Consider the following 26,649-nt stretch of genomic DNA (forward strand, 5'->3'; position numbering starts at 1 on the left):
CTCTCCCCAGAGCCGGGGGGTGCCCCTCGCCCCCCGGGTCTGCCTCTGTCTGTACGGAGGGTCTCTCCCCGAGGCGCGGAGCGATGCCCGCCCGGCTTTTGGCGTGGGGGGGGGGACACGGGACGACGACACGACAGACAAGGCGGCCCCACTCCCCCCCGCCGTCACCCGGGGCCGGAGGTGCGGAGCCCCCGCGGGTTACGCGCCTGCTTTGCTTGCGCTTCCCCCGCTACCGATGGCTGGAGCGGAGCTAGCTGTATAATTATTAGCTATTAATTGAGTTCAAGACCTTTTATGGCTATGGGAAATGAGGAGTCCGACCACTAATCCCAAGAAGGGTCTGCGCACAGCCAAGAGCTATGAAAAAGCCATCCAGGGCTGGCTGGGCCCGGCCTGACACAATGCCCCTGGGGGCGGGGAAAGCATTAGCGAAAAAAATTCATTAGGTGAAAATTATAGAAACTTTAAACCGATGGATTTATTTACGAGATCCCTTTGGGGGCTGCCGCTCGAGAGCGGGGGGAGAAGGGGGCAGAGGTGCGAGAGCCCCGCGGCGGTGCCCGGCTCGGGCGGGGGGACAGGGGCTGCCCCCGGGCTCCCTCCGGGCTCCGTCAGGCCGGTACCCGGCAAAGGTGAGGAGCGGCGGGTCGGCCTGCCCGGCGGCTCCCGGGGCTCCCGCGCCTTCCCCCGGATCCCCGCCGAGCAGAGGGTTCTCCTTACCGATTCAGTTTCCATATAGCCTTATCTTTACACGCTTCCACCTTCCAATTAAACTTGCCCAAATTGCCAAAAGCCTTATTTGCATGCAAGGGACTCCGTTCAAAGATGCTAACTTATTGTCTCCTCTCAGAACTTAACATTTCTCTCTTCAGTTCCCATTTGAAAGAAGTTTTAGAACAGTATTCAAAGACTGTCCAAACGAACAAAACCTTCCCCTTTGCTAGGGAGAGAAATCCGGTGTATTCAATAAGAGGGCATATTCTCAGAAGTTTGCAGATTTGGTTTTAAAGGCTGTATTGTTCGTGCCTTTTTCCTGAAACTTTTTTTTTTTCAGAGAACGGCTCACATGCCTGCAAAGGATTATTAAAATAAAACATCATAGAGCTTCCTCGCGCCCGCCCCCCCCTTTTTTTCACTGTTTAGAATTACTTTTCTGGAAGAGCTTTCCAAGCATCCCCCCCGCTCCCCAAGTCATAATTAAGAACACTTTTTTTTTCCTAGCAAACAGGAAAAGTAGAGAATCAAACCCTTTTCCAAATGCTCCTTTTTCTTTAAACACTAACAGAGTTTTGCACTTCGGAAATACTTATCTGTTACAAACGCACCTGAAAATATTCCTGGTGCTGAATAGATGTTGTGCATCTACAGCAGAACAAATTAAAGCAGTGAGACTTTCATACCGGGCAAAGCTAGAAGCATCTCTGCAAGCATAAGATAAACGCAGACTACGATTCTTACTGGGTTTTCGAAAGCTGTTTAAAAGGTGACAGGATCTCTGCCTTCAAACCCCCCCTCCATCCCCGCATTTTTCTTTTTAAGATTAAAAGAAGATGATCCAATGAGCTGAGGATGTAGAACTCCTTTTGGGAATGCGATAAACTGCAAAAAGCCAGTGGCAACCCATTATATGATTAACTCCTTTTTATAAAGGTGCATAATGGAAGCAAACAGGGACCCGACGGGACATGAACATATTTTATTCATTTAATACAAAGCAGCTTTAAAAAAAAAAAACCTTTAAAAAACGCGGTTCAGAGCATAACTCAAGGGCCAGGGGGAGGAAAAAAAACTTATGGGGTGTGATGTGATTCTGCCGTCATCTTTCGCTCCCCAGCGAGGGTGCGTAATACACCGAGGAGGGCGAGAGAAACGCGCACCTCGGGCGAGCAGCGTGGGCGGGGGGGCGACGGCCCCCGGCCCCCCCGCCCAGCCCCACGCGTGCTGCCGGCCCCGCGAGGCTCGGCAGCAGGGGGGCGGTGGGAGGGGCAGCTCCGGCCAGCCCCTTTGCTGGGGGAGACCCCCCCCGCTCTGGGCAGTGCCCCTCCCCCCCAGCACCCCACGGCCCCCCGTGCCCACGCAGGCAGCCGCTCGGGGCGAGCCCCCTCACACACCCCAGCCCCTCAGCAAAGGCGAGTGTTCCATCTCCAGAGACCCCCAGCAGAGCACCAGCAGGACCAAGTCCTTTCCCGCTAGCCTTAAAGGCGGTTTAAATGCTCCCATGAAATAATATAAGTGTGCAGAGAGAGTACAAAGAGCTCCTGTCCTCGGGTTTGGAGATCATAACCAGAGATGGGAAAGTATTTAATAGCACCCTTTAAGTGACTGGTGTCACCTCCATATATCCCAGTCCAAGGGAAAGCCATCAATACCAAAAATAATTTTTTTTTAAACTGTAGGGAACCAAGAGTTCATTTAGATTTGCAAATTAATGAAGACCTACTGTAGAAAGTAACTGTAAGAACATGTGTTAAAACGCAACAGAAGGAATTCCATCGATTTCCATGAGAGGTGGATTGTATCCAGGAAGAATGAGTCAACTTCATTCCTTGAGTAAAACTCACTGAACTGAAGAGAATTACACCAGGCATGAATTTGGATCATTTCGTTTCCCCCCCATTTAATTTATTGCTGTCCACCTAATTATCTCTTCAGTGTTGTTATGGGGTAGAGCTAGATGGGAATTTTTAAAAAAATGCTTTTCATCACTGGAAAATAATGATTTGACAAGTATTTTTTTTCCCCCAATATCGCATCAGTTACAAGGAATTATTCAGCCAAACAGGGAATCGCGGACAAGACAACATGATCCAGTGCAGGAAAGAACAGCTTTGTGGTTAAGGCACAGGGAGGAAGAAAGAGGTGGTCTTCTACGTATCACAGAAACGCCCGCGTTCCTGGCTGTTTCTCCTGCTGCTAATTCTTGTTTCTCCTTTACCCACGTATTTAGTGTTAAACTTTGCAAGGTTTTGGTTTCATTTCCATGGAGGAGATGAAAACTCTTGAAGCCACTGAAATGTTTCCTAACCAACTCTATTCTTACACTATAGAGGGATGCTATTCATTTCAGAAGAAAAAGCAGCATGTTTAAGTAATTGATAAAGAAATCTTTCTCCAATCACACATGCACATTCACTGCGGCAAGAGTGTTTTATCTTACAGGTGGAAGAATAAGCTACTTATTACTTTACGAGATTTGGGTTGAAATCTCAGAATGCGGTGATGGGAGCAATGGCGAGACGAACACTAATGTGCTGTCACAGTTTTGGTCTTTGCATTCAGAAGCCCAAAGTTTCACACAGACCCTCCCGTACTTCTGTTAGCGCCCAAAGAGCCCATCAAACATCTAGAAGCAAGATCATTAGGCTTTTCAACCTCACTGTTAGGTTTGTAGCCCACAAATTGGCTACATGAGAACTTGTGGCAATCCCACAGGAGTTCAGCAGTTTTGTCGGTAGAACGATGAGGCATAGCTAGCGATAAGCTAATTGATGAACAGTTGAAAACCAAGCTCCATTTTAAAAAAGTGGTTAGAAAATGAAATGCAAATATATACAAAATATCCAATGGTTTCTATGAATATAAATGTCTGTCTACCTTATGACTGCTATTTTCCAGCCAGCTTTCCAACCAGTGCAGTCTTTGCACTTCTGTATCTACAATTGTACCATTTATAAGCCAGGAGCCCACCTTGCCCATATGCTTGTTCCTACAGTGACTCATGTTCCATTGGGTTTATTCCTGTGAAGACTTGTGTTAAAACAGAGGAAAGAGCAGAACCTTTGGGGAAGGAACACTACATTTTGGAACGCGCTAGACATACTCACTATTCCCTGTCAAAAAATGAAAGCACCGATTTACATCCCGTGTAGGAGAAAGGCTTTTACAATTGGTATAGCATTAAAAGTAAAAAAAATTAATTTGATACCTGGGTCAAACAAGAGTCTTGCTGAATAATAGTGTTTACTCAATACCTAAAAAATAGTCTTCCTAGAGGAATACACGCAGGGAGGAAAAACTCATAAATTACCCAGCAAAGGCATGGCAGATTAACTTTACTTTCATTCTATTGATCTATCGAAGCCCCTCCAATCAAACTTCCCTGCAAAAAGCTTACTACCACTGCTTGCTGGTGGCATTTGCTGAATTCAAGAAGAAATTAAGCACCTATCACTTTAACTCCAACTGGTAGCTCCATGCACTGCAAATGTACCTAAGTCTGACGGCTACAGGTTCCGAGGTTCTGCAGGGGAATTCCTTCCCTACCTTCACCATTAAAAAGCAGCACGTGACAGCCCAAGAGCTCACACTGGCACTGGTCACCACTCCCCACACCAGTTGTGCGACCTGGGGTGTGCAAGGGAAGCACACTCAAGCCTCTCACTTGTGCAGACACCGTCTGTGTGATTTCAGCTCTAGCACGTGTCCTTTAATAGCCACAAGACGTCCGTATTGGCAGAGTCCTGCAGGTACAATTCCACCCAAATTATAAAGACTTTCAGAAATCAATCATCTCCAGCACTGCCTGTAAGCACTAAGTATTTAGTTACTCTCTCCATATTAAGTGGAAAAAACAAAGACAAGGAACTTTCCAGGTAGTAAGTTGTCCTGACAAATTGCAACTCAGGGATCCAAAAGGGCAGCGTTCTCAGGACTAGTTCCGACTCTGCCTCATCATTTCTATACAATAAGAGGCAAAACACAAATTGTGGCACTTCTCACTAAAGATAAGCAAGGTACCTTCCAGCCAGAGCGCGTGTTTCTAACCAACCGACCAGAGCTGCTGCCTAGTAAGGCACCATCTGCCATGACTCCTTCCCTTCCCAGTTCCCTCACCTGCTGTATCGGGCATTTCACGGGAAGCAAACCCAAAACCCTGCCGCTGCCAGGAAGGCAAAGTTCCTCCTGGGGCCTGGTGTGGGTAGGATGGTCCACAGGGCAAGTTCTGCGAAACCAAACCAAAGACCTGAACGTGGCATTTAAAGGTTCCCAAGGCAGAAGGGATCCTGACCATTCTCATTTTCTGGTATTAAGGCCCATTGCCTTGATCCATCTACTAAGGGAGTCCCATTTCCCACTTTTCCCTAGCAGGTTGGCAGATTAAGCCTTTGAGTGAAGGCAGAGCTCTCTCACGAGACTGTCACCACTAAAAGAAGAAAAAAATCGCGTCACAAAAAATTCCCTAAAAAGGATGAAGTGTTTTTTATACGAAAGCAGCATAGCAAGCTGCAAACTTGAATCCATTCAATAGAAAAGGACATCTCATTGTTCTCTTAGAAATTATCTCAGAATCTTGTTTCATTCATTTACTGTACTGAAGTTGCCCATTCTACTGCTGGAAGAGTAGCTTCCAGACTCACTGATGAAAGAATATAGGAGCAAAATGGTGTTATGGTAGGATACTTCTAGCCTCTATGCAATAACAAAGCTATGCAGGACACTCAAAAAGAGCTCCCAGCTTTCACTACAAATCCTCTTTGAAGTTGCCGTGTAAACGACAGCAAAGAGCCAACAGAGCAGGCAAGCACATTGCACCAAAACAATTTCAGCGGCAATGCAAATATTCTGGCTCCAAGTCCTGCGGTCAGACTACGCTGTCTGATGTTACACAGGGTATTCTCAAAAATCGGAGTCCCTGCAGAGAAGCTTTGCACAACAGTGTTGTACACTGCTGTTAGCTTGAGAAAAACTTGTGTATTTCTCAGCGGTTAGCTACAGTCTCACAACAGTGCCAATAATACTGTTTCCTGATATATATACCTGAAGACCTTCTCATATTTTCACGCCAGATTCTTTTAGTACCCTGAAACAGATACATCATGAGCTGCTTGACTACCATTCAGCCGCAGTTTTGTTCCTTCAGTATAAATGAGATGGGGAAATAGTTTCATTTCTCTGAAGTATAAAGTTAAATAGAGTGAACTGAGAATTTTCTTTAAAAATAATGGCTTGAGATCACCCATACAGTGATTTTAAATGGCTCAAATAAGAGCAGTACTTGCATTTAGTAAGTACATCCTGAGGAGCAGGCGGCTTTCTCAGTTTCAGCCACTTGGGTGCATTACAAGGGGGACAGCGCTCATTCATATGGGGAACATATTTTCTATAAAATTATTACTAACAGCTTTTTAACTCCACTCTTAAGCAACCCAGGATGTGAATCAATTAAAGCTCACAAAAAGACTTGACATTTTCAAGGGAATTTGAGTCTTAATAAATTATTTTGTCACAAAGCTCAGCTGAATGAACCATCTAGGCAGCGAAACACTTTATTCCTGAGTACATTGGCACCTAACCTGGGCTGGCAGGGCACAAGAAGGGTGTAAAAAATGACTGTGAAATAGTAAAACCCAGTGAAGTTGCAACAGGAGAAAAAGCGACCAGTGTCCCCTGACTTCTTTTCAAAATAGTTAAGAATTGCTGCTCTTTTTGAGACTAACACTCACCTTTGCAAAAGCTCTGGCAACAGAGCAGGTCAGCATTTCTGCACTGTAGTCACCTCAGCCTTTAATTTTTACAGCTGGACCTGTTTATCACAGCCTAACTTTCACTAGAAGAGGAAAAACTGTCACTTTAAACAAAGCCATTCAAAACTCTGCATCTTACTATAAATAAATCATAGAAAACAAGATTTATGTTCTCAGTGTTGTCATTCACCTAGACACTGCTGGTTTCCTAAGCAAACCACGGTTTAGTATTTTTCCCCCTATTAAACACACATGAACTAATCCTACGATTGTTTATTTTCTCATCATCCAGGTTGTTGGAAAGTTATATTTCTGACCATTTTACCATTTAGCCATTTTCTCACTGTTCATACAAGCATATATTGCACAATGGAATTCTGGATGCTTCTGTCTTAATAACACCCCAAAATTTATCATACATGTGGTCCAGATCTGGAAAATACTCAGACAACTTTAGGCATATAAACTGACATATAAACTCACAGAAGCAAGAGATGATCTATTGAAGAGTAACCAAAACCCAGAATACATCATCCAAGAACAGAATCACAACTCGCAGAACTGCCTATTCAATGGGCAAACCCAACATTTTTGTCACTCAAGTGGCTGCATTTTAGCCAAAGAAAAAAAAAAAGATCACAATAAAAGAATTTTATTCTGGAAGGATGAGAAAAAATGTTAAACATGTTTTTATGGGAGAAACAGAGATACAGAGCTAGCTTGAAAACCGAAAATCTCTCATGCCCTGATCTATAAATAAAACTCGTTGGGCTTTTCTTTTGTACTAAATTTAAAGGAAAGTCTTTTCCATGGAGAGTTTTCTTTAAAACAAACTATGCCCCAGAAGGACTTTAATGATGGTGTTTCCAACAAGCAGCATGAATGAATTAAACAATAAATGCAGTAAGAAAGCAGCTGTATTTTTCTTTAATAGAAGCAGATGAATGCATAGTTCAAACATGGCTCAGAGAGAAAAGGACGATTCCTGACAGTTCTCACCCAGATTGCAACGACAGTTTTCCCTCACCATCTACTCCAGGACCTTGGCTCAGGTGCAATTTGCCCTCTAGCATCACAAAAAGCTTCAAGGTTAGCTCCAGTGACCATCAAGCAGAAATTCCAAATTCAACACATTACCAAATTATTCAGCTCTCTTCTGCATATTATCCACAGGCTACGCAGGGGAAGGGGGAGGAAAGATACTTGGCTCTCCTCGATAGAGTCAGGTCAGGTCTATCACCACCATAGAGCAATCAGAGCCTAACTGCTTGTCTTTATTCAACTTCTTCCTTTTGGAGATAAACCCCGAGGTCTTCTGTAATTAATCAGTCCAGAAATCACCAAAAATCCCACAACATCCTATTAGGAGCCAGAAGTTTCAAAATAACCGATTCAGAGGGACACCAAAAAAGTCTCCAGCAATTAATCTGAACATACGCAAAATACTATGATTGAAGCTCAGGAGATTCGGTGGCACTATAGGAGAGCCTGCTGCACTTTTCAAGAACAGCAGTGTTTGCTTGTTAGCCTAGCAACAGCCACTAATTATTTTCATTTGATGTTTCAAATAGGTACCATCACCTTAACTTACTGACCAAAGCTGTTACCCGGAACTGCACCGTGTTCCACCCCAGAAACAACAGCATTTCCATCGGAGCAGAGGATAGGGGCCCTTGCAGTAATTCAGGTTTCCCACATCACTTTCTATCTTAGCTCTTAAGTTCCACTTGCTGCCACTTTTACTTCAATTTGCTTTCAGCCTTGAAGCTTACTATCCTTTAGGTTTTCTAGAAAGGAAACCGGTTTTCTCCTACTTACAAGGTCTGCGTCTGCTGTTTTCTTCTTCCTCTGCAGCGAAGAGATTTCTCTTGACACTCAGGAATTGGGCATCCATGCTGATAACATCAGAACCCATCAGATCTGTAAGAGACGTTGCAAGCCTTTCTCTGACAGCAAACTGACCCTTCAGGGAAGAGATGCCTATATAGAATTAATTGACTTGATGAAGGTATCCTAGTTAGGGTGAGTGGAGCCAGCTGGATTCAATTCAGTTCTTCAGGGTCTGCAGCATCAGGGCAGTCAGCTGGCGATGGAAAGCACCGCGCGGAGCAGCAAGTGCCGGTACAATCCCACTGCTCCTCTCGGCTTCCAAGGGCAGCCACAAGCATGGTGGCTGCTACACCTGAGATGGCACCTTTGCAGATGTAGTGAATTTCTTCAAGGACGTGTCAGTGGTTGAGAGGCATGAGAATTGCTGCCACGGATGTGTTCTCCAAGCACACTGACTGACTGGATAGATTCCTGCTGCGCCTTCTAAGAAATGGAGACTTATTCCATTACAAAGACAGAGAAAACACACATGTTGAAATAACTCAGCTTACCAAGTCTAAAGACAGACAATTAATGACTTTTAGGTGGGCTGTCAATAATTCCCAGTCACATGGAAAGCTCATCTTGTGTCATTCAAGTAACAGCCCCTCACCCCCCCCCATATGCTTATGGTTACTTGGAAAAGGCAACTATGGCAGCACTGGCTAATATGGGACAGATTTTGTCTCATAGATGAGTTAACTGTTAGGCATCCCAAAGGGTCTACATTTAATATTCATGACATTTCTAAAGCTTAGATTCTTTTATTTGTAGTAATTATATGTTTCATAAGAATAAAGACTGAACTTCCTCATACATACCGTGGAAATACGTAAAACATAACTCAATGTCATTCGACCTGCTGATATTTCTATTTCCAGAAGAGAGCAGGAACACTGAAAAAAACCCCATCTTTCCCAGCAAATTCTGATGTATAGGATGTGACATAATGGTGCAAAAACTTTTGGCAAAAACAGGGATTTTAAATTGCTTTGCTCTATTTTGCTGTGGTGGGAGTTTTAATGCAGTACACTTTGCCTAGAACTGACACAAAAGAACAGACAATCACCTCGAGTGTGTTACAGGGAAGAACAAAACACTTTTCCGGACAAAAATATATTGAGTTCAGTACGCTGTTTATAGGTTACAGTAAACAGAAGCCTTTGATGTAATGGATGCTTTCTGGCTACTAGGGAACCTTCCAAGGGCCCCCCCGCAGGAGGGAGGTGGCAGCGATGAGGTGGCAGGCACACGCTACAGAGAGGTGAAAGGGGACAGAACTTTACTTCCCTTTTTACAAAACAATTTGCCGGGCTCCCTGTATTTCACGGGGCCCTGCCAGAGTGGAGCAGACAGCAGCGTACTGCAACACAAGCGCGGCAGTCGCTCCATGCGGTGAACAGGTTCAGGTCCCAGCACTCCCCTGCCCAGGTGATGCTTCTGAAGGGTTTGCTCCTGTGACAGTGACTGACTGGCCATGTGGAGCCTGTGGACTAGGAAGGGGCCAGAGTGAAGTCGATACCCTCTTGCAGTCCCCCTTAAATAAAGCAGCGTCTTCGGGGGGCTGCTCCACCTGCCAGGCGCTCCTCAGGCTAGGGCAGAAGGTGTTTCTCCACCAGAACAAATGACTTTCTCAGATGGCCACCGTGCCAGCAATGTAATTTTATTTGCTTTATTTCCCCATGCGTTGGCGCAAAGAGGAGATGCTTGTGCGCTTGTGCACCCTCATCTCCGCACAGTCCCCAGCAAACTGGCCTCTGCAGAACTGTTTCAAAAGCCGCTTGCCATACGTCACAGTGCTTGGGGTTTGTCAGCTTACTCAGAAATGTAGTTTTTAATGCAGTGGCTGTTGATTATAGTGGCAGAAGTGCACTGCAGAAGCCCTGTCTGTAAGTTTGAGCAGTGAGGACATCCTGTGCACGCTGATGCTAACACTGCCTCCTTGTACGTTCTTTTTCTCTTCCCTCTCTCTTTTTCTAATGAAATCTTTCCATATTATTAATGGCCAGGGTGGATCTATAGAGTGCGTTCCTTCCAGGATTTTCTTGTTTGCTGTAGACTTCAAATTTTCCAGTTCATTTCCTATTTTCCTGCTCTAAAACCTGTGCCAAAAAAATCCCTGAAGCACACTTTGGCACTTGAAGAGAAAAAAAACGAACATTTGAGAATAGACATTTGATCCAGACTCTTGTAAATCAGTAGCAATTTTCCCCTCAAATATGAGCCATTTTCATCAGTGGCTGACAGTTCCTCAAGGTGAGTTTTTATCTAATTAAGTATGCAGATGCATTTCAATCACTAAAATGCAGAACACTCTGTCATATAATTTATGTGAAATTAGTTGTCCAAGAGCGTTCAGCCAAAATATAAAGGCTGGACTTACGACAGGTTATTTAATCAGGTTCCTTTAGGAATTAAATGATTAGGAATGAAATTAATGAAATGGATTTATGCCTAGATATTCTAAATGACACTAGCTCTCATAGCCAAAGAAGAAACAGGTACCCAAGAAAAAGTTCCTCGCTCATGGGCTGGAATATTAGAAACAAAACTGGCTACGTAATCCCCCCTGGAAGGAATTATTTCAGTTTCATGTAATCCCTCACCAGAAAAAATTGGAAACATTACAAACTCCACTGATATTAGAGCTCAAGTGCATGATGGTGCCAACTGGAACAGGTTAGGAGTTGGGGAATTCCTTAGGACATTCGAGGAGAAAAAAATTCTGAAGTAATTTCATGCATTGTTGTTGTTTTTAATCTCTTCTGTGGCTTCTGAAAGGAAATCCTCACACATTCAGTTGCTCATGACATGGACACTTCCCTGTAAACATAAACTGAAAATAAAAGCAGTTGGACATCAGTCAAACTGGTGGAACTACTATTAAATGACTCAGGCAGCCTGATAGGTGAGGCTGGTTATTTCAGTGTATAACACTGGTGATCTGGGGCTGAGCTAATTTGTTTATGGGCGTGATCCACTGTTCTTTGCTTCAGGATAAAACAGCAGGCGATTCTAAGGGACCTTTTGCTGTGAACACCCCCCACCCTTCATTGCTCTGCAGGGACAGGCTCTCTCATCCACAGGAACCCCCAGGGTGTCAAGAGAGCTCCATGCAGGTTGAAAAGGTGCTGTGACAGCTCACAGCATCCCCTCCCTAGAGACTGTGCAAGATTCAAGCCGAAACAGAAGAGAACAATATACGCTAGTAGCTTGACTGGGGTTTTTTTCCTTCAAACACACCTGGGCACATCCGTGTTTTTCCAGTCTTTGCACTCAATATCTGTTCGTTTCCTTCCACCGATGAACAGGACACAAGATGACCCATGGATTTTCCATGGCTACGTTAGGTGAGATGCTGCCTTCAGTACGAATGCTCGGTTAAACGTATTGCAGCCTCACGGTTCCTGTTCTTCTGCAATGACAGCTTGATATTTTGAGTAACACTGATTTCAGCTTGCCTTACAACACGGCGCTGTACGCAGCGGTGGCTCAGGAGCGGAGCCACCCGCTCGCTCCACGGCTGTCCGTGCTGGAGGGGCAAGGCAGGCAGCTCGAACAACACCTTGCCAGGTGCTCGCTCTGCTCATCAGCTGCAAATCTAATTAACTGCATGTCATGAGGATGTTAGACAGTTAGGCACTAGAACTGGTGGCTTTGACAAGGTAGAGACTCCAAGTCTTTACAATGTTTCACTTATTTAAATATATTTTCTTTATAGGCCTCATTTTGCCTTTTCCCCCCCCATCTCTGATGGTGACACCACCCCTGAGTATTTGATCGGGCAAAGTGGAGCTCCTGAAAGTCAGCATATATTCCACATCAGGGAAATCTGCCTGAAGCAGGACACAGCACAGCCCTACAACATCACCGCCTCAAATTGGAACTACTTTGACTTAATCTATTTTTCCTTTTAAATATCCCAGGTAACATTTTTATTTGTTCATTTCTTCCAGCCTTCAGATACAACTTTCTAATAACAAAAATAATCCCTCTCTGAAAACGTATGTTCTAAATGAGTTTGAGGTTTTCCACAGTATTTAAGTGTCACAGAAATGGAACCGAGGCTCAGGAAGACAAAGGCCCAGATTCAGTTTCATTGATATGCATAAAGAAGACAACTAAATTAGGAACCTAGTCCCAAAAGATTTTCTCTTCAGTAAATGGAGAGTGATAAAAGTCCAGCAGCTCATGAGTAGGTGAAGTCTCTCTCTCTCCCCCCGTTGTTTATCTTCTTAACCAGAGTTTAAAGTTATTTCCTTTAGTTGTAGAAGGTCAGATGGGATGAATCCAGATCTTGGTGACTTGCCGTAGAAAGTCTAGAACAGATCTAGAAAGAAAACTTCCAAGAGGGCAAGCTGGAGGCTATCCAGTTACTCTGGATACGCAGGGATCCATTCCCTGCCTCAAAGGAATAATGATCTCACATCAGTAAAAGAAAAAACAGTTTCCAAGTAAATCCGCTGAATGCAGTGGGTTTAAAACAGCATAGCTGAAATCAGCATCTGGACTATTGTCTTGGATACCTTAAAAGTCCAGGATTTCTTCCTCTGGGGCATGTGCTTCTAGGAAATATATATTAGTTTGGCTGAAAGACAGTGCTTCAGAGAATGTCATCAGACCACCAGCACCGTTTAATAGTTCTGCTGTGTTGTTCTGAGAAATACTGTTTTCTGTAGGAATTCGGGAATGACCCATAGAAACAACTTTGGCAGCGTGTGTATTTCCCTTTGGATTTGTCGGGGTAGCAAAGGATCTGAAGAGCTGAATCTTTCCAAATCTTCTCAGCTCATCTGCATTACAAGGACTAAGTGGTTCTCCAGCGGTTCCTTGGTTAGTCTGAGGCTCTGACATTACCAGGGTTACATTTGATCTGCAATGTCTTGAGAACCGCAGGGAGAGTAATGTTTTCTAACACCATCAAATTCCCCTCTCTATTCTTGGTGAGAGAGATTCATTGCAAAAACAAGCAGTAAATTCTCAAAGGCTGCAAGAGCGCAGCGCTGAGGGCCAGACAAATTAAGACAGATGTTCTGAACTTTGGGATAGCGAGGATGTGGTTTCGTGCGGCCGGCCATGTGAAGGCTCTCAGAACATCCTCCCCTCTCAGACACAATAATGAAGCAGATAGCGTGATGAGACACAGTAAATCGAATCCAAGATGACTGTGGCGGGTGGGGTTGCAAACCTGCAGCCATTCTCGGGGCCTGCAAACAGAGTCCGCTGCTTGGCTGACTTTCCCAACTAGATTCATGCTGCTCAGCACATTCCCATTGCACGGTCCTGAAAAATATAAAGGAGGAAAGTGTGGGCAAGTGTTTGAGAGACAGGAAAATGATTTGTCAGGAAGCCTTGCAAAAGAGAGATTTCTTATCATGTTACTCTTTGTCCCTGCACAGCCACAAAGAATAAAGAAGAAAAAACCTGAGGTGTTTTCTGGGGGGAAGCAGAGCTCTCCAGAATGCCCAGCGGGCAGTGACAAGCCACCTCAACCGTCGGCATCCCCAGGCAATCCTGTTGCTGCCCCCACTGAAGCCTGCTTTCCCGGCTGCTCAGGAAAGCTTGCAGAAGCTCTCTTAGCCAGCCTTGCAAACATTCGGTCTTTTTGCAGTGGCCTCTTCTTCCCAGCTCTGAGCACTCCTGTCGCCCTTTGTGCAGGAGACTTCTCCCTCGCGTTCCCTGCCCTCCGGAGCTGCCTGGCAAGCCTCTCCCTGCAGCCCATCCATCTTCTGCCCCGGCTGACCACTAAGAGACACTTTACCAGGTGCGGCACTGGGGGGCTGCAGTGCAGAACGACCTAAGAGGTGCCTTCCTGCGTAGCATAGCCATACCGCGTCTTCCACCTTTGTGCCGATGTGCCCAGCAGGAGGATTCCGGATTCAGGCCTGGGATTTAAGCCTTGTTTAGATTGCATGATGCAGCTCTTACATCCATGGCGAGTTAGTTTTATTTTCTTTATGTGAACTACACAGAAGCACAATTCAAGAAGAAAAATGCTTTTTATCCAAAACCATTGGAAATAAACAGGCAAAGGCAAATGAGAATGATACTCAAAGCCAGTGAAGGTACTTAATTCTCCCAGTCCCTTTTTAAGGAATCCCTGTGCTGTGGCTCAAATTTGACACACATTGGAAGTATATCTGGAGCTTGCAGTGAGAAAGAACAGGTTCTACCACTTTTTTCCACCAAGAAGAAAAATCTCAATCATGACTGACAGCTGTCACATCACAGCACATTTCATTACTTCCATACTGGCAATCGTGGTCACAATTTTTCTAACATCAGATTTTTCTGTTTTTTTTTCTGTTCTTCCTTTTCCTTGTATATAAGTATCAGACTGCGGACACAGAACAAATCACCTTGGTGGGAATGGTCATTAAAGACATGGGTAATATACATGCTTATTGTCCCACATGCTTTTCCATTTAAAATATTTGGCCTGAGAATGTGGGAGGTAAAGAACTTATATTTTGAGGTCTTTATAAAACATAGCTTACACCCCCTGATTTATGCTCCCTGGGACTTGTTCTATGTAAAACATTTAACTAGCTATACTTTAGATAAAAGAAACATCTGAAGCATTGGTTGTTTTGGAGTTTCTCATTCTTTTCTCCCATATATCTTCATAAAATTTAAGTGCCAGGCACAATATTTTAAGTTCAGAACCTTGCCTCTTGTTCCTGAGTTCTCTTTTCTTTAGCAACATTCATAATATCACTTTAATATTCTCCCCTATGGCTGGGCTCTCAGGGCCAACGTAGCCCCTAGTCACACGAAGCAGCACAGTGCACCTACCGCAGCAGGGGATCGGGGTTTTAGTTCTGCTACTAAGGACGTGAGACAGAGTGTGCAAAATGCAGTTTGTGCAAAATGCATTTCATGCAAAACGAACGCATGAACTGGCAGCTTCCACTGGCACCAATGTCCGGAGGAGCACAGTGATACAGCCCGGGGTGAGACCCTCGGCCCACGGGTACTTCAGAATCACCCTTCGCAAGCAGAGCGGCACAATGTGTTGAAGATCTAAACCCCGCTGAGCGGGTAGGGTGAAAACAACAGCAGCCCCTCCTTGCTTGGGTCAGAGGTCTTGTGCTGCGTCTCTTTAGCAGACCTGCTGCCTGACGACACGTTCCTGAGCAGAAACAAATAGATGTACCCGTGCGTCCTGCCAGTGCAGTGTCTCAGTCTCCCTTGTCCTGTCCTTCTGCCTTCATCACCGTTTGGGACGCACATGCACATCCTGGGGCAGCTTGGCCTTGCACCTATGGCACTAGATGGGGATGCAGAAAAATCTAAATTAAATTCCTGGCTCTGCTGCATACTTTGGTCAGGATCTGAGCCAGGCAGTTATTTCCACCTGTCTCTGTTTCCCTTTGGTAAAACAGCGACTAGATTATTTATTTTCTTCTGCCCTGTGTGCAAAGCTCCGCAGGTGGTTCTGCAGGGTGTAGGGCAGTGCTGTACAGAGGCACCTCAGCTTGCCCAAAATGTGCTCCCTCTTCTATGGAGAGCTGCTCAGCCACGTTAACATTGGGCTAATTTGCTCCTTCAAGATATAGGGGCACTGAGGTGGTCCAACCACCCTGCTCTCCTCCTTGTTCAGGGCTGGCTTGTGCGTCTACGCCCAGCACGGCGTTTCGATGCCCGGACATGCCATCAAGATCAGGGCCAGCCTTGCCGTACATACTGTTGGGCCAACGTGTTGGATGTTTTGAACAGTCACAGCTTCTACCAGCTATTACTGTAGTCATAGATACACTGCCCTTAGAGAAATCAGAATCAATTTAGGCACCTAATACTGGGATGTCTGTGAGTGAATTGGTTTTGAATTAATCGAGTAAAACAAGGCAGTGAAAACCCATGTAACATGTTGGTCTGGAAACTGCTGCAGCCCTGGGGATGGAACGACAATGCATATTTTACGCTGTGAATTTTTTATTAAGGGCTCTTTTTTTATTTTTTATTATTGAATATGAATATTTTACACGTCCGAGTTCAGAACAATGCTTTTTTTGGCTGCCTCTGCACTTTTCATGGTTGTGTACCCTTGCATTGCATAACTGAGAGAGATCCATTTACACAGAGGGGGAAAGGGGACTAATGAATCTCAGCAAAGCTAACTTTACTGTGTGTGAAAAAAAGCACTCTGAAGTTTTCCAAATAAAAAAAAAACCAACCATATATAAAACAGTTGCACAGAATGGCTTAATAAAAATCAGTGTGTGTGTGTATGTGTGTGCACGCGTGGGTGCACGTGTTCATGTGGGTATGTGTATAATGACTACAGAGCCTCTCTCAGCCAGAGCTACATCTTGCTGCATGTAGCGACATCTCCGCTGGGAAAAGCTCTAGAACGTTCTTACCTCCTTCGCGTCAAATCCCTCTCATTCATGTACCCACCTGGATGTTTCCAAAGTTGGGCAAATGGAGGTGGGCCTGCCAGTTGCTCGGTAAATGAAGTGACAGAGCTGCCCACACTCAACTGCAGGACTGGTATTGACCTGCCTCTGGCGACGCCATTACCCTTTCTGGCTGCTTCTAAATGTCCGCAGAGCTCGTCTGCACACCCGCCTCTGCAGGACCCCCGGCACAGTCTGCCTCCTGCAGACCTGACCTTACCTGGCTGCGCCGGGTCTCTGCTGCTCTTTGAGATAGCCGCTGCCCTGTGTGGCCGCCTGGCCGACACCTTTGGCAACTGCCGCGCTCCTACGAGCAGCTGTTGTTTTTGTCAGTGGCAGGCTGCACACACTGGCTGCTGGCATCGCTTCATTCTGACCGTGGATGGTGAAGAAACGCCTAATTTCCCCGGGCAATTTGGATCTGACCTTGCTTGCTAAGCCTGGCTGCTGGCCCTCACGTGGCAAGACTGTGAGCGCGGCATTTCTGAACTTCCGTGAGGTCAGGCCTCTCTGTACTGTGCCCTAAGCATCGCTCCGTCTGGGGGAACAAAGGGGCTCATTTCCCTACCTTCCTCCGTGCCCCTTCTGAAGAGACGTACTTGCACTCTCTCCAGCTGCTTGCAGAACAAGCTATCCATCACCATCCTCCTCGAGACCCGCGGCCTGCAAGGCAGGGCGCAGGCACCTTCTACAGCAGCGTGCGCACACAGCGCAGCATGGATGAGGGGACGGGAGATTTGAATAATAAAGATAATAGTTATTTCTCTAGTGTATATTTGAACCCAGCCTTTTTATTGTGCGCATGACAACAGGGAGGAGAGGGAGAAAGCAAGAGCTCTTGTACAGTTCTCGAGAGCTGGCAACCAAAAATGACAAGAACCACATTGTTTTGGGTAATCAGTGTGCATTGTCCCAGGCTGACATTACTGCATAATAAAACCAATGAAACCTTTAAATTCACAGGGAACGGGGAAAGTACAAAATGATGAATTGTTTGACATTTAAAAGAAAATAAAGAGCTGCTACTGGATTGAAACTTAAATGAGACTTGGGGAGGGAGGGAAAAAATTACCAGGAGGAGGTTGAGATTTTTACGTAATTCCAGTGCAAATTTCACAAATGATTTTGTGTGTCTGATCTTGTGGCCCCAAAGTCCCAGATCTTTGCACTGATACACGCTTTTAAAGCAAGACCCAGCACTTACCCCAAATAGCTTGCATGACAAGTAAAGGATGGAACAAAAGAAGGGTGTTTATAAGTGGGAACCGATGCCTGATGTGCCCAAGATTAAACTTTTCATTCCACAACGAATCACTGGTAAATCTAGGAATTAACTCAGGCCTCTCTAATCCCTGCAACCAGTCCCATGTTCGCCAGACTACTGTTGCTTTCCTGAGGCTAGAAAGATCCCAGGCATTTACAATTTAAATCCTCTATGTATCCAGAGGACAAGTAGAGAATATGTGGAAATACATCAGAGGAAGGATTCCTGCATTTCATTTTCTATGGCATGATGGCCAAGGGAATAAGGTCCCAAATGCTTAGGACCTCAGACCTCTTCAAAGCAAAAATTAAATATAAATGAAGTAATGTGTTTCCAGTGCCCTGTGCAGTGATGGAAGCACAAGGTGACCACGAGGCTGAAGAGCCTGATATAAAGTCTGGAGTCATGGAACATGTGCCAACTTCTGCTATCTTGTTGTGTGTCCTTCAGCAAAGTCATGTCTAGGAGGTAAATGGAAACAGCCAGGCCAAACCAGTACTGTGGGTGTTGCATACCTGTAATAACGGTTTGTTGAATGATTTTCAGCTGGGAGGAGCTGAACCAGGTCCCTTGATGTAAAACAAGTTTGGTATCAATGAATCCATCCTGGATTACATCAGGCAGTACCTTGTTCTGCAAGGGTGAAATCTCATTAAAAGCAGACACAGAGCTCTGCTAGGTGTCACTCTCCAAACACGTTTTGTGTCTGCATCTGGGTCTGCAGAGTTATCATGCTCTTTGCTTTTCTTTTCTCCTTCCTCACCACAACCTTGAGTTGCACTGTTCGCTCAGGTTCCCTCTGTTTTCCAGCACACTGTTTTTTGCATTTTTATTTGCATTAGATTATTGGAGCAGGAGTCTAAACACTTAAGTTACTGCAAATCCCTCCTCATATGGAAGTCAGTGAGCTGTAAAATATTTAAACTGTCTACAGTTGTACCTCGTTTGTTTACACATTTCCAGTGGGCTGCTAAAAGGTAACATACTGTAATAGAAGAAAGATCCAAGATTGCTGATTCTGATTTCATAACAGCTCAGAAAGTGCACTGAATACTTGCATTAACTTGATGGAGTAGTATATATCTCAACTTTCTGAAGCCTTAGGGCCCAAGTGGAGCAGGAAAGCTATGTGCTTTACTCCAGACTCTCTGCCTTATGCTTTCACTCTGATCACTGGGGAAAATGAGGTTAGGTGGGTCCTGCTGTAGTTACTGCTGGAGTCATCCACAAATCGTCCCCCACTCTCCTGCCCGCGTCCTCGGCAGCTGGGTCTTTCAGCCCTTTTTATTTTTCCACTTGCCCTGCTGAGGAAGTGCTCCAGGGCTCGGTGGACAACTGAACATGGAGTTAGATTGCCTCTCTTCAGAGCACTTGTAAATGTCTTGTAGAAAAGGAAAAGAGTGTTGTGATTCTTCAAAGGGCAGCGAGAGGAGGTGACGGACGACTAATCAGTCCCAAGGCAGCAGAGGGCATCAATGAGTTTGAAGATTCATCTCAGAGCTGAATGAAAATAGCCAGACATTGTATTGAATAATTAACCAGACAGACTTCAGCTCTTTTCCTATTTTTGTGTTAATCTTGAACAAATTCAAGCAGTTCTCAGGTATATCTTGAGGGCTTTTTCCAAATAATTTTTGAACAATACATAAATCATAGTGCTAATTAGTTTCACAAATTATGATGAGATTTCTATTGCCTGACTGGATGCAGTGCATGTACTTGCAGGTGTAGATAAAGACGATCACTGTAAATGCATAATTTTCAAGTCATTGATTTGAATGCAAATTTCATTGCTGAAAATTCACACCTTTGTTATGAATTGGACATCCAATCAGTTAGCCACGATATTTACACTAGTTAAGCTTATTTGGCGGAAGTATTTGTAAAAATTGAGCTTGGCAAGGCAGATTTGCTTAGTAATTCAAACACATATTTGCAGGATTATTTTGTCACTTTCCCTAGCTCTCGGTGGTGAGGTAGAGGAATAACACTTTCTCCTAACATATTCAGCTTTTCCCGAAAGAGAATCAGTGTCAGCTAGGGACCAATGCCTCCACCTTCTCTTAGATGCCTGACATCAAAACATTTGTTCAGGAGTCCTCTGAGAATAAACCCAAACCAGACACCTTTCACCTTGTGCTCTCTGATTAATTTACTAATTTTAATTAACATTATATTAAGTTAGCTTAATGTAGTCTCACATAGTCCTTGTGCTAGAATATTAGTGAAATCCCACAGATGGACAAACGGAGGCAAAGTTTTACGTGATGTGACATAGCAAATCCCATGGCAAGGCCCCTAATAGCACAGAGATATTCTAGGTCCGAGAGCTCTGCTTTAACGGCCAGATCAACTTATTTTCATTTTGTGAGCAAAAACAAATTTAGAAGTTCAGTCCCCTCTGAGCTCTTCCAGGGCTGCTACAGGAGATCTCCAGTGCTATGGTGAAGGGTCAGCAATACCCCCGAGCCCTCTATTTCTCCACCAGAGATCTCTTTCCACTCTCTGGAAGTTTACGGTGAATGGCAAGGAGCCAGCCCCCATGGGCATGGGATGGAGGTGGCTTGTTCTCAAGTGTTTAAAAGTCTGACAAACTGTTTGCAGTTCTAGCAGGGATCAACACATTTCTAGAATTAAAACCAACATCTTGGATAGCAAAAATGCTGTGAACAAGGACTCTTTCTTCAACCCAATGCACAAGGGACCTTTCTTTAGTAAGCTATAAAATCACTTACTATAAATCAATTATTCTTGTACTGATTTATTAACTGCTCTCCAGCTGTTCAGATTGGCATTTAAAAAAAAAATTCCTGGATGGTCCTACTGAAGTTTTCAAAAGTATTTTCTCTGGAGTACTGTTGGTCCAACCTCGTTATAGTCTTCCCTGGTAACCCACATATTCCTAAATGCTCTCAAGCTGGCAAGGATGGAAGCACCAACCCACACAGAGTACATCTGATGGTGTGGTGAGATGATCTTGATAGGAATTGTGTTGGAAACTCCTGTCTGGAGCTCCTTCAGTAGCCTCTCCTTGAAACCTCGGAAGAGAGTCGACCCGCCTGATACCAGCACATTCCTTAGAATGTTGGACTGGATATGCTCATGACACTTGGCGACGCTCTGGAGGACCATCCCTCCAACCCCTGGTCCTGGGATTTCTGCCTCTGTGGGTACAAAAAGTGCTTCAGGAGTTCGGAATAGCTGGTCTCCTGCCTTGACAGCCCTTCTGTCAGGGAAACGTACTTGCACATAAGTGTTTCAGGTTTTTCCCTGCATATTTTGGCTAGGATCTAAAGCAACATAGTTTTTCCTTCATATCCCTGACAATTTCTGTCTCTGCTGTGCTTACGAAGGAGTGCCTCATCTCTGAGAGGAGCCTAGCAAGGTATTTGGTTACACCTCTGCCTGCAAAATCCAGCCTGGTAATGCCGTGTAGCAGGTAATGGCCTTTGTAGACAGGGACCGTGACGGTGACACCATTGCACTGCCCAGCACTAGTCCAGCCGTGCGGGCACAGCCATACAGGGCTGTTGCGTCTGCAGAGTCACGAAAAGGGCACCTGGAAGCTTTTGAACATTGTCTTAACCATTTTTTTCTCGATGGGACAAAGGATTGAGAGGGGTCTCGGTCAGCAGTGCTGGCCTCTCACTTGGTTTCATTTTGAGTTCTTGTTCCTATAGGTACCTCCAAATCTTCTCCGTGTCGTCCCGGGATGTAACTACCCCATTTTCCATTGGGTAAGTAAAAACCAAAATGCCCCTTTTGGAGTGGGCTTCTTCCCCAATACAGCAGTCCTTATGACTCATCGCAAACATGACAAGTTTGAATTTGGGGTATCCCACAACAGCAGAAAGAACCGAACTGGGTGCCTGGTCCCTGACAGACCAGCCTTACACTGTCCAGAGCCGATGTCAAAAACCTCTGCGCGGGTCCCTGCTGCTGCAGAGTCGGACATCCCGCGCAGGACGGTGCTGGCCCCGGCGGTGGCTGCTGGCACAGAGCATTGGCGAAATGTTCTAGATCCCCCAGTCGCAAACAGGCACCGCTGGGCTGAGCTCACAGTCCTCCGCAGCTGCACCGGCAGCGCTGCTTCCTCCAGGGACCCAGCAGTGTGGAGCATTTTGATTCAGGGCTAGTACTTGGAAGTGAAACTGGGTGTTCTTACTTCCCAGATAAATTACAGCAGAGAATCAATGGATTTTTTCAGACCCTCAGGCACAGAGGAGGGTCGGTTACAGTAATTGCATTTGCATTGATTTATATTTGGATTCTGTTTGGGGTTTTGCTGGGTTTCTAAAGGAAACATTTTTAATGAGGTCAAAAATAACGTGAGAGCTAGTTTTAGAATACAAAACCCAGATATCTCAAAGACCTTAGAGGGAAGAATCTCCCAGCAGAGGAGGTTTGCTACTCCCCATATGACTCCAAGGCAGGCTGTGAGTCAGTTAAGAAGTTACCGCATCCCTGTGATATGTGCACACCTGTAAACTCCGTGGAGGGGAAGGGGGATGATAAACAATAAGATCCTCGTTACCAATGTTTTTAATGTTTTGTTTTCATACAGGTTTTGTCAGCCAATAAACGCACAAACAGCTGTAGCACCTTTTAGGTCAGTCAGCTCTCAGCAGGGTTTCTTGCTCACGCGTTGATGTAGCAAGCCATTCGCTGGGTCTGATGTTCTCCTTAAAAGCATTTCCAGTGAATGACAGCTGCCCCAAAATCCTTCTCATCGCTCACGGTGACCCACAGTTGTTTGAAAGGTGTTAGGCAGGTGAGGATGGAGGCCCCAATCCACACACAGTATTTTCTCTCACAAACATGCCAGCAGGCACTTGCAGCTTCATCTCCTTCAGGATCCGCTCCTCCAGGCCAGGGAAGAGCGTGGACCCACCGGAGAGCAGGATGTTGCCATTAAGATTCCTGCGCATGTCGATGTCACACTTCGTGATGCTATTGAAGATCATTTTGTGCACACCGGGAGCTTCAACTCCAATGCTTGCAGGCACAAAAAGGGTCTCTAGTGCATGGAGGAGCTGCTTGCCTATCTGGATGATGTTGTTGTCAGGCAATCTGTATTCTTTCATGATTTCTTCTGCCCTTGCTTTCATTTCTCGGGTGGGGTCTAAAGCTATGTAGCACAACTTCTCTTTGATATCTCTCACAATTTCCCTTTCAGCTGTGATGTGTGCACTCTCCAAAAGAAGCTTCATAAAATATTCAGCGATATCCCGACCAGCAGTATCCAGCCTGGAGACAGCACGGGGTGAGCAGTATCCCTCATGTATGGGGACAGTGTGGGTGACACCATCCCCGCTGTCCATGACTATTCTCCAGTAATACGGGCCGATGCACAGAGTGCCTGGACTGCAACACACAGAGCCAGCACCATGAAGCCTTCAAACATGATCTCTGTCATTTTTTCCCGGTTCTGCAGAGGATTGAGAGGGGTTTCAGTCAGCAGTACTGGCCTTTCACTGGCTTTGATTCTCAGCTCATACTCATAGACATGTCTCCAGATCCTTTCCATATCATCCCAGCATGTAACTATGCCATGGTCAATTAGATAATTCAAAGACAGACCCCTCTTTTGGACTGAGCTTCTTCTCCAGTGTAACATTCTTTCTGTCCAGCTCCCAGCATTGTAGCTTTGACTTTTGAGTGACCAGCAATTGCTGTAAAAACAGACCTTGGGCCACTGTCACCTGCGATACCTGCTTTGAATAACCCAGACCCATCGTCAAAGATTACAGCTGGGACATCCAAAACGCTGGGGTCAAAATTCTTCGCAGAGTGGATGGCTCCCCAGCACTGTTTGCCCATTCCCTTTTTACAGGCTGGCCACCGTTGCTAAAGAAGTCTTCCTGGGGATGTACAGCTTGCCTTTCCCAACATGTCTGCCCCCAACTACCTCACAATGGCCAGGGTTACAATAACACATTTTCCCAGCAAGTTACCTGATCCCAGGCACTTCCCCGGATATGGCCAGCGTAGCTTCTCCATGATTCCAGCCAGAGGACTATCAATTTGCGGAGTCTGATCCACAGGTCACGGACCATGAATGTGTCCCTGTAACGAGCCTGAGAGCTTTTTTTCCTCAGAATAGAAAAGCATGTATTGCAAAATATAGGCATCACAATAATGAAATTTTTCACATGTGCCTCTGGCTTAGCTAAGACGCTATAAATATTTCCCGGAGTTGGTGAAGATTAGGACAATTTTGCCTCCCTGTAAGTATTAACTGAATTACCAGTTTGCTTTTCTGAATAAGGTCTGCATTGGAAGCAGACCTTTTCCAACTGAATCCTTTCTGATCCTTTATAGGAAACTCCTAAAAATATTTTTAAATAGGTAGAACTATGTTTGGCACTGATTATGGCATTCTGGAGACTTTTTTTCCTGTCCTTGTTACTTAAAGACTATTTTTTTTGGTAAAATCACAAAAGCGAAATAATAATTTCTGCCTCTTGCTGGTTTAAAAAACCCTGACAGCTTTAAACAATGCTTATAATACCTTCTAGCACTAAGAAATTCCTTCCCCTAATGAATCTATATCCTAGGCTGCTGACAAGCTGACCTGTCTGCAAATAAACAGACATGCAGATGTCTTCCTTCCATGCTTCCCTTTTCCATTCAGCACTTTGCTGAGAAGAACAAACTCTTTTTTGGAAGTTTGTTCAGATGGATTAAAAATATCCTAGATCTTTACAACTGATCCCCATTTCACATCTAATTGTTGTTTTTTTTTTTTTTTAATTTTGCTTCAAGAGAAGATTTCCCAAAGAAGGAAATTTCTATAGCTTTGAATCCAATCAGATCTGACAATCCAAATCCGTTTACAGAGAAAATTTCCTTTAAAAAAAAAAAAATCACTATATAACTTGAGTTTGAATCCTTGGCTGCCAGAGTTTAATTGCTTCTCCTTGTGGCTCTAAATCCAGGGCAGCTTCAAAGCAAGGGTGGCTTCTATTAAATTTAATTACTTTTTCCTGCAGCTCGCATGGCAAAGGTGCTAGCTACTAAATGAAGGTGGTTATGAATTAGAGGCAGATTCCAAACAAAGATATATATTAAACAGAAATTTTAAGTGTAAGCAAATGACCTCCTTGTACAGAGACGTTTATACCCCAGATGAACTACTAAAAAAAAAAAAGCCATCTAACAAGGGATCAGCTCTGTGTATGTTATTTCCATTCTGCTTAGATTCCAGACATGTTTGTGTTAAATGCTACTCTACCCATTTTTGCAATTTCTCTAATCCTCTTAATATTTGTGTACATATATTTCAGTGTGTGGCACACTTGTTTTCATGCATGCTTCTATATTAATGTCAACAGGTGTCCTAATCATTTAGGAGGTTGTTACATGCATCACACTAGAAGCCCCATTTAATCCTGCGTGGTCTGCGTGCAGCTTACAGCGAAGCACTCCGTTTTGAACATGATGTTGAGTATTAAAACAAGGGAATATTGACTGTGATTATTAAATGGCAGTTGAACCTAGACGCAGGAATGCTCATCTGTTCCCTCATATTGGTTCTTTCACAAATCACCTTAAAAAGGGCATGTGTGAATTAACTTTGTTACTATAGGGTTTGTAATAAGGGAAATTACTGTTTGTGTTTAGCTGAAGTACTGTAAATTGAACTCATGGAAGAGACAATATGAGACATCAACAATTCCTCGTGCTCACCTGGCGGTAGAGCTTACACTGATGTGACAAGACCTCATTCAGGAACGGAAAGAGAGCTCATTTTCTGAGAGCCAGTCTGTCTTTGGCCTTTGACGTTTGCCAGGGGCTGCCAGCTGTGGAGAGACACATAAGGAACTGGACTGAGACGAGCAAATCCATTCCACACGAGCTGCTAACGTCTTGACTAGATGGTATCCACTGTTTGTCACCTCTTAATGGGATGGAATATGACCTCGAAGCTGAGAGGCACACAGTAATAACGTAATTCCCACAACATACCAAACATAAATGAGCTCTGTCCCACAGACATCGGATTGTAAAAATTCATAGATAGTTAAACGCGTTGTTTATAGGCCAGTCTCGGTTGCTTTATATGTCAGTGCTGAGCACACATTTTCACTTACCGGCTTACGCATGTCTTTTTGCTTTATTGACCGTGTCGCCTGCACAGAACTGATCCCCCCAGGCAAGCCAGGGCTTGTCCTTGCTCCATAGCCATCCTCTGCCCAAATACTGCTGGAGACAAACACGGAACTCAGGGCAGATTCTGAGCAAATCAGGCCAGACTGGAAAGCACCTAGAAAGGGGTGACGAGCTTTGGAAGGTCTGAGTTTACCTGGGGTAAAATCAGAGGGAAAAGGGTCGGCTAACTCGTAGTCTCTATGCCCACCAAACCCCAAGGGCCTGACTAATGTGTTTGTTTCTGTTTCACAGAAAAAGGGGCCAATTGCAAGGAATTTGTTCATTCCCCAAACTCATTCCACTCTGAATCTTTCTCAGTTTCCTACAGGCAACTGATTTTGCTGGCTACCACAATTATTAGAAAATCTCAGACATACAGCTCCAAAGACGACCTGCCTTATCCTTCATAAACTTGACAGGGACTTGATGATTTGGCATTAATTTCTCCATAAAGTAACTTAGCTTTCTTAGTCAAGATATATCCACCACCTTATTGGGGTAC

At 44.7% G+C, this 26,649-nt stretch overlaps 1 protein-coding gene and 1 pseudogene across 1 annotated transcript; both read right to left on the reverse strand.

Annotated features, from left to right (window-relative positions):
- Positions 1-20,828: 20,828 nt before the first annotated feature.
- Positions 20,829-21,951, reverse strand: LOC142092254 (uncharacterized; annotated as a pseudogene).
- A 728-nt stretch (positions 21,952-22,679) lies between these two features.
- On the reverse strand, positions 22,680-23,636 carry LOC142092255 (actin-1-like). Its single transcript, XM_075172062.1, is given in 4 exon segments — positions 22,680-22,813; positions 22,816-23,323; positions 23,326-23,576; positions 23,579-23,636. Coding segments are annotated over 4 exon segments (951 nt in total).
- Between the last annotated feature and the right edge of the window lie 3,013 nt (positions 23,637-26,649).

Source organism: Calonectris borealis, chromosome 23 (assembly GCF_964195595.1).
Source record: "Calonectris borealis chromosome 23, bCalBor7.hap1.2, whole genome shotgun sequence".
Lineage (NCBI taxonomy): Eukaryota > Metazoa > Chordata > Aves > Procellariiformes > Procellariidae > Calonectris > Calonectris borealis.